Raw genomic sequence first — 9,424 nt, 5'->3', positions numbered from 1 at the left:
GGAACAACAGAAGGAAGAAGTCCTTAAGTAGGTTGAGAACAATATGAAAAATGATGATCATGGCAGAATAGTGAAAGGGAAGATGAGAATGGTGGCTCAAGGAGATGAATTGAAGGAAGGTGTCATGACTGATGAAGAAGTAGAGAGGCTACTAAGCAAAAACAGATTCAGCTCGTTCCGAATTCACCCAAAAGAGATTACCAAAAGTTTGGAAAGGGGCACTAGAACCTCTGATAAGCTTCCCCCATGATAGTTTGTTCATGGAACATCAGAGGGCTAAATAAGCCATTTTAAGCAGAAGGAACTCAGGGCCTTCTGCTTAAGAATAAAGTGTCCATAATAGGGTGCCTGGAGACAAAAGTGAAAGATAAAAAAGTAGCTAAAGTGAAAAAGAAATTTGAAGGAGAATGGACAATTTATGCCAATTATACTGTAGCTCCTAAAGGGAGAATTTGGGTACTGTGGAAAGATCATCTAGTTGAAGTTCAGGTGGTTATGGCAAGTTACTGGATGGTCCATTGTATAGTAAAAGATAGAGGTTCGGATTTCTCTTGTGAAATTGACTTTTTTCTATAGCTACAATACAATTGCAGAGAGGAAAGAAATGTGGAACCAGTTGAGAAGTCTTCATAATAACATAAAAGATCCATGGTTGGTGATGGAGATTTCAACACAATTCTATCAGTCAATGATAGAATGAATGGAAATCTTGTAAACCAAACAGAAGTACATGACTTTCAAAACTGTATAACTTATTTGGGTTTGGGATAGCTGAACAAGAAGCGTTGGCAATGGTCATGGTGCAATAAACGAGATGAAACAGATAGGATCTACAATAACATTGATTGGGTGTTTGGGAATCCTCAATGGTTCATGCTTTATAGTGAGATTGAAGCTTTCTATGATTGCCCTGGAGTATCAGACCACTCACCAATTATTCTTAGCACTGACAAAACCAAGCAGAGGCTGCCCAAGCCATTTAGATTATTCAATGTTATCCTACAACATGGAGAATTCAAAGAAGTGGTACAATAGGTATGGGGACATAATATAGAGGGGTATGTCATGTACTCGGTATGGAGAAAGTTGAAGATGATTGAGCAGAATCATTAACAGAGAATTATCATCCTTGGATAGGAAAATGAATCTTATTAGAGTTGAACTGGAAGATACACAGAAGCAGATGAGTACTGACTTATTCAATGGTCAGTTAATCACCAAGGAAAGAGATTTGCTACAACAGATAGAAAAATGGGAAGGTATTCATGAGCCCACTTGGATCCAAGCTGGGGATTCAAATTTAAATTTCTTTCATGCTCAAGTAAAAGCAAGGCAAGCTAGAAACAGAATAGGGTCTATATGCAATGAACAAGGTATTAGGTTGACTGAACCAAAGCTGGTGGAAAAGGAATTTGTTCAATTTTTTCAAAAGTTATTGGGAACCTGTGCAGATGAATTACCTTCTCTAGATATCAATATTGTTAAGCTTGGTCCTTGCTTAACTAAAGAAACAACTGGGGATGCTAGAACAGATTACAAGGGAAGATATAGCTCAGGTAGTTAAAGAACTACCAAATGATAAAGCCCCAGGCATTAATAGCTACCCAGCTGAAATTTTTTAAGTGCTATTAGGAGGATATTGGTACAGAGATTACAGAGGCAGTCTTGGAATTCTTTGCAAGTGAAAAACTATTAAGGAGTATAAACTGCACAATTGTTACTTTGGTGCCTAAAGTAGCAAGTCCTACTTTTGTAAAAGAGTACAGACCAATTACATGTTGCACTACCTTGTACAAGAAGATAGCTAAAATCCTAACAGAGAAGCTGAAAACAGTGGTAGATTATGTGGTTGGACCTGCACAGTCTGCATTTATTGAAGGGAGGAACATATTGGATAATGTAATACTGGCACATGAATTAGTCAAAGGTTACACACAAAAAGGTGTATTCCCCATATGTTTAATCAAGATATATATAAGGAAGGCATATGACTCAGTAGAATGGTCGTTCATAAGAATGATTCTGTTAGAATATGGTATGCCAGTGAAGATAGTAGAATTGATAATGGAATGTGTTACGACTGTGAGTTATTCCTTGCTTCTTAATGGGGGTTTGACAACTAAATTCCAAGCAAGAAAGGGATTGAGACAAGGGGATCCCATGTCCCTCTATTTGTTTGTATTGGTTATGGAATACCTCAATAGAAACTTGAAGACTCTTGATTAGATTCCAGATTTTAACTACCATCCAAAGTGTGCCAAACTCAAAATAACACATATTTATTTTGCAGATGACTTGATTATGTATTGCAGAGCTGATGAAGTATCAATACAGTTAATGCTAAAGGCATTTCATCACTTCTCTGAAGTAACTGGGCTACTGGCTAATATGGAAAAAAGTTCTTTCTATGTTGCAGGAGTAACTGAGGAGTTCAAGAACTTGATTCTCTCTGAAATGCACTTTACATTAGGAGAATTCCCATTCAAGTATTTGGGAGTGCCACTGTCAACAAAGAAGTTATCAATAGTTCAATGCATGACAATGGTAGAAAGAATCATAGCAAGAATCAAGTGCTGGACCACCAAGTTTCTATCATATAGTGGCAGGTTTCAATTGATCAAAAGTGTCCAATTCGAAATGCACACATATTGGGCACATGTATTTCTACTACCAAAGAAGATAATTCACATGGTTACTGCTGCTTGTCGGACATTCCTTTGGACAGGTAGTACTGAGATGTCAAAAAGATCCTTAGTTTCATGGGAGAAACTCTATATGCCAGGTTCAGCTGGAGGTTTAGGGATCCTAGACTTCTACTCATGGAACAAGGTTGCCTTATGCAAGATACTATGGGCCATCAGTACAAAAAAGGGACATACTTTGGGTAAAATAGATTCATAATTTTTATATTAAGAGAAGGAACTTCAGAACAATGTCAACACCAAAGCAAGCCGGATCATCAGGAAAGTGTTTGATACAAAAGAATGGTTTAAGGCTATAAGTGAAACAGGAGATATCAATGAATTTTGCAAGCAAGGGAAGTTTAGCATCAAGACAATGTATATAGCAGCAAGGCCTCAATTTCAGAAAGTTACATGGAAGAATCTTGTACTGAGAGATGTTACTATACCAAGGCATCGATTTATTCTGTGGCTAACTCTCAACCAAAGGTTAGCAACAGTGAATAGATTGGCAAAATGGAAGATTGATGTGCCGAAGGAATGTGTGTTATGCACTAGCTAGAAAGAAGAGACGATAGGTCACATTTTCTTTGAATGTGCTTATGCTAGATCAATATGGGCTGCATTAGTAGGCTGGTTGAAAGAAAAATACAATGTTGGAAGCTGGGAACAGGAATTAAAATGGCTGATCAAGAGGACAAACAACAGCAGACCACGAGCTCAAGTTCTCACATTTCTATTTGCAGCAACAGTTTATTACACATGGATGGAGAGGAACAAAAGAAGATTTCAGAACCAATGTATTACATATGCAGAAAAAGTTCGAGAAATAGCCTTGCAGCTGCATATCAAAGGCCAAAATAGGAGTAAATGGAAGTCAATGTTAGAACAGTTAGATAGATATCCTAACGAAAACAATGTGTAAATCAGGAAGAGATTAGGAAAGGTACATAACTGTAGTTAGAGAATAGAAAGGCTGCAAAAGATCTAGCTCTAGAGTCCCATGGGCTAGCCGATGTAAATATTTTCATTGATTAAATACAAAATTTTAATTTGACCCAAAAAAACCTTGGCAAATTAACCCAAATCAGAGGTAAGAGAAGCTGACTCCTTTTTCTTTTCTTTTCATTGCTTTTCTTAAATACTAGTATTAGTACCCGCACGATGTGCGGATAATATTATGATCCTGCTAAATACTATAAATTTAAGAGAACAGATTATATGAATAACTATTGGCATAAACTTAAATATTATAACCTCATGTATAGCCGGTGATACAAACAAATAAAAATACATTTAGTAATATCTTAATTTAAATTATAAAAATATATTTTATTATTATCTCAACATAACAAATTCCCACATCAACATTAACTTCTACCAACCTAAAATTACACAGTGACAAATTAATATATACATACATGATAATTTATTAACAACCAATATATTCTAACTTTTGGGAGTTACAAATTTATAAAACAGTTGGATCGTAATTTGCTCAATAATTTTGCTAATTACCTCAATTTTAACCACACAATTAAAATCACATTATTTTTAACAATTTAAGTGATACCTTTTGGGATATAGTTAAGATTAATATATTATAATTAAATAAATGTTAACCTACTTTAAATATTTTTCTTCTATGATGCACATGTACTAAAAGAAGATGAGTTCTTACATGTAATTCTTCATTAAATGAATCTTACCTTATGATTTTATGATTCACTTTATTTTGTGTAAATAGCAATCCAAATAGTGCAATTATATTCATCTATGTGTTTACCCTATTCAAATATATTTCATTCTAATTGATACACACACACGCACCGACACACACAATTTGAGAGAACATAAATATCAACAACGCGCTAAAAAATCATTGTCCATACCTGAGCCATTACAGAAGAATCTATTCTCCTTCTTATATATTTTAGCATAGCAACTGCTAGCACTAATAGAAAAATAAAAAAAAATGTATGTATTGCTTCCAAACAATTGAGATATAAAATAAATTATAAAATATTGGATAATTAATTTTATCGTAAGGCAACACAAATCGACATTTGTTTAGCCAATGTCTGAGTTGATTCATAATTAAACATTATCCCTAAGGTAATTAAGAAAGTTAAGTTTTGATCCAATAACTCGGTAATTATGATTATGGGTTCGAACCTAGATTTTTAGTCTTATTTCTAGTAACAAACATTTTTTTTGTTTTTTCTGTTGTTTTGTTCTCAAATTTCAAAAACTCTTTCTCATTATTTAAAACAATTCGCCTCACTCGTTTAGCCTCCCGTTTGAATTGGAATATTTATGTGTTGATATGCTTTCCTAATTAATCAATTAATTCAAATTTAACTTTCTTTCCATTCAGATTCAAAAGAATCTTATTTACTCTTTCTATTTAAATTTAAATAAATATCCTGTCTTTCAATTTAAATTAAATACTATAACAAATATTCTCATAATTTGCCAAGTGGCTTTATCTTAGCTTGCCACTTGGCTTAACCATAATGCACACTTCCTATATTGCCATGTGATTTTTTATTAGCTTATCGTGTTACTTAATGTCCTTACTCATTGCTCTACTTTTAGTATAATGCAATGAATATAGTTTTGTATTACCCTAAAATTTAATTTAACTTTGTTCTTTTGTTCCATAGCTCCAATTGTTTTGTTTAAATTTATCAATAATATTATTTTTCCTATTTAACTGTTTTATTAAATAAATTTAAAGTGTAGACCCCTTCACATTACTTCTATTGTCCTCTATATACATTATTTTCTATCATATAATATTTTAATTATTTTTCACATTTCGTGTTGTATCTATAATATAAACATTATCGTATTATTTTTCTAATTCTTTTGAAAATATGCCAAAGTTTAAACGAAGAAGTTCTTTTATTATTTTTCATAAATCTACACTTTTAGTAATTATTATTTAGTATTATGTGCAATAAGCAATTAATTTTTTTCCTTTTATTTTCGTAAAGAGTTTTGACTTTAATTTTTTATAACTTAACTACACAATAATTTTAATTACAACTTTATATTGTTAATTTGTTTCTTGTCATTATTTCATTATAAATGTTTTAAATTTTAGGTTTATAAATTATGTTTTCAATTGCGTGATATTATCCATATAATATGTTTTTTCTCGTAATAATTCAAAAAGTTTTCTTATATCAAATTTAAATGTCTAATCCTTCTATATATCTACAATTATATTATTTGTTTACAAAAAAAAATCTATATTTTTTGTTCTTTGTCTATTGTTACTGTGTTACCCGTACTTAATATGGCTACATTATTACTTAACTTTTTATTAGCTTGTCACCTACTTTATATCCTTATCTGCGACTTCTATTATAATATACTATAATGAATATGGTTTTTCTTTCTCTTAAAATAATTTTTTTATTTATTTTTAATCTTTCGCTATATAATATTTGAATTTATCAATAATATTTTTGAGTATTAATTATTTATTTGCTTTATTTTATCATTTTAATTAATCAAAGTATAAATACTCCCACACTATCTTTATCCCCCTCTTTCTAAATTATTTCCCCTAGTAAGTATGATATTTTATTTAATTTTTCTTTTAGTATTTTATTCAATAATAGACAAAAATAAAAGTGCATATGATCAAACTATATAGTACTTCACCAAAATATTATGGTATTTTTATTATTAAACTTCTAGTAATTATTACTTTTGTTGAAGCTTTTAGCCTTTAAAAAAATTATTTTTATTGTACACTTGTTTAAAATTCAGAAAACTTAGTCTAAACAGATACTTTGGATTACCATTATGAAATAAATAAATTATTAAATATATCTACATTTGAACTTTAAGTTAAAACCTTAAATATATTCTTCAACTCATTAAAAAGTATTGAATTTTTAAAATAAATTAAAATTGCACATTAGATTATGGTAGGATATATTCTTCTCACTTGATACTAGAAAAGGAATCCAAATACTATTGATATCAAAATTCTTTACTTTCCAAATAAAAAATTTCTGTTCGAAAATATAAGTACAATGATTGAACTTTATTTCAATTTAATTTCAATAAATGATATTTTCTTATTTGACAATCTCCCACAAACTCTTTAAGATTGCCAAGTGGCTTTATAGTAGCTTGTCACTTGGCTTAACCACAATGCAAACTTTCTTGCTTTAATATATATATATAGACATAGATATAGATATAGATTCGGTCTATCTTAGCTTTCCTCTTTGTTCAGTCTACTAATTAATACGATCAAATGACGTTCAACCCTAAGTTTCTGTTTGGTTTTAATTTTCTTTAATTTTGATTGTTGGGTCCAAATAAACTCTTAGGGACATCCAAAAAGATTTCCCCATTTGCCATAACATGAACGTTTCCGATTTTGCTTACAATGTTGCAAGGTGCAACCTATATGCATTATACTTGCTGTTACTGAGCTTAATTTCGAAAATTGATACTCCGAGTATATTATAAATAGCCAAATTTACAAGTGGTCATTCAAAAATAGTCACGGTTTCAAAAGTAATCGAAATTTAGCCACTTTTCATGTAGAGACAAATCTGAACGAAAACACTGTTCAAAATCCGGAAAAATACTCCAGCATAATATACTGGAGTTCCAGTTATGTCTAATATACTGGAATTCCAGTATAATATACCGGTCCAACATAATATACTGGAGTTTGGAGCACCGGTGCTCCAGTCTCCAGTATATTATACTGGAGCCAACAAAGTATACCGGTCCAGCATAATATGCTAGAAGTTCATACACAGGTGCATCGAACCCCAGTATATTATGTTGGACCGGTCTCTGTTGCAGCAAAATAGTGGTTATTTTTCAATGACTTAGCAAACGCCGACTATTTTTGAATGACCAGTCCGAAAACTAGCTAGACCGTGCTATTTTAACCCTAAGACTCTGTAGGCCCAAAAGTGCAGATATAATTGGGCCGTGAGCCCGTGACAGTAAATAGGTTTGTTCAAAACTATGCTTTTGCGGCTTAAAAACAGCTTTTCAAATAGTAGGTTAACTTCCATCATAAAGTTTAACTTATAATGGACGCATACACATATTTACTTCGTTTGTGACTGGAAAAAAATCTTATTGTTACTGTATAGAAGTTAAACAGAAATGCACACATTATCAAGGTTTGAATAAACAAATAAAGGATAGGAGAAGGAAAACAATACAAAATGGATAAATATAGTGAGTTACAAGATTGGAAAATCCAAATACAACTTACAGGAGTATATGACTCCAATAACAGGGGCTATAAATTTTTTCTGCTTCTTAAAAAGGAATGAAGAAAAAAAACCAAACAAGAATTTCAAATTTCAATTCTCGAACTCTAGTCCAGATCCCTGAAACTTGAGGAATGTAGTTTTGTTAATCCGATCTTCCATTTCAGGAGTCAAGTAATTGTTCCAATCCCCAACCATTCCTTTCCTGAAATAGCTACTGTTTGGTACTCCATAAATTACACTACCATTTTTGTTTACTTCCAAATTCCTCAACCTCTCCAAACTACACCTCCACACAACTTTCTCCACATCTTCTTCCTTCTCAAATGGCTTCCCAAGAAACAAAGCCAGTTTCTTCACTTGATCTTTAGGATCCTTTAACATCTCTTCATATTTCAGGAACAATATCTTCTCTGGCCTCTTCTGACTTTCCAACCAATATCCCAACACATTTTCGAAATACGGGCCGTATTGATGAACCCCTGTGCAGAATTCCTCAACTGCCTTTTCCAGTGGATAGGGTTCTTGATTTGGCCTGAAAATGGAGTTGAAAAAATGCCATAAAGATACCAGTGTGTCTTTTGGGTTCCGTGCTATGCATACAATCTTGCCATTGGAATTCTTGACAGAATCAGGAAGAAAACTGAAAGGCAAATGGGTGTGAAAAAGTCTTGGAGATGGCATAGCATACAAATCAGGAGTTGGTTTTGTAGAGTAAATAGTTGACTCTATGGTCTGAACATGAAATTGAGGATTGTCCTTGGTTAAGAGATCTTCGTTTTCGGGAATATTAATGTTCTGGTGCAAGATGCATAGACAAAGAGCTTTGAGCCAAGTGGTACCTGTTTTGGGAGCTGATGCTAAAATAACGTCGTCGTCTTTAGCTTGGAAGGAGGAGTTGAATTTCATTGCACATTTAATTAGGCCAGGCTCGAACCAAAAATCTTGCCATTTTCGGATTTCCATGACATCCCAAAACAGAGCATTTGGCAGCTCCTTAATGATAGTATTAGAGTTTGTTTCTTGAGCGGTCATTGATTGGAGTTTTTTTAGTGAAGAACAGAGTCTTAGATTGATTTGGTTATAAACCCTAAATTTATATAGAATGGCTGCTGCAAAAATTGAAGACTTTGGATTCCCTAATAAGGATGAGTCGACGAGAACATGGTCTTAACGCGGAAATTTTCTTTATTAGTCATAAGGAGAAATTGTTTAGTAATTAAATATGTACGAGTCAATTTGATTTCTGAATGCTACGTTGAAAACTGTCTTGCTTTCTGTGTCATGAATCCTTGTGCACATAGTTGAGTAATAAAGAAAAGAAGATACTACTGCAAGTAATTAACGCAGCATCTGAGCCGCGTACGGCGTTGGGGTTGGGAATACAAGAGTAACCCTGGCAAGTGGGCCGGTTCAGGACCGAGACCAGCCCAGGATCGCAGCCCATATGAGCTCTGGGCCTAAATAGTCCTGGACTGT

The 9,424-nt window shown here is 32.8% G+C and overlaps 1 protein-coding gene across 1 annotated transcript; it reads right to left on the bottom strand.

Moving 5' to 3' along the window:
* Nucleotides 1-7,874: 7,874 nt before the first annotated feature.
* Nucleotides 7,875-9,140, bottom strand: LOC104231005 (cytosolic sulfotransferase 8-like). Its single transcript, XM_009783928.2, has one exon. The coding sequence runs from the start codon at nt 8,978-8,980 to the stop codon at nt 8,039-8,041; it is 942 nt and encodes a 313-aa protein (XP_009782230.1). The 5' UTR covers nt 8,981-9,140; the 3' UTR covers nt 7,875-8,038.
* Nucleotides 9,141-9,424: the final 284 nt, after the last annotated feature.

This window comes from Nicotiana sylvestris, chromosome 3 (genome assembly GCF_000393655.2).
Source record: "Nicotiana sylvestris chromosome 3, ASM39365v2, whole genome shotgun sequence".
In the NCBI taxonomy this organism is placed as follows: Eukaryota; Viridiplantae; Streptophyta; class Magnoliopsida; order Solanales; family Solanaceae; genus Nicotiana; species Nicotiana sylvestris.
This window is presented reverse-complemented; position numbering and strand designations above follow the sequence as displayed.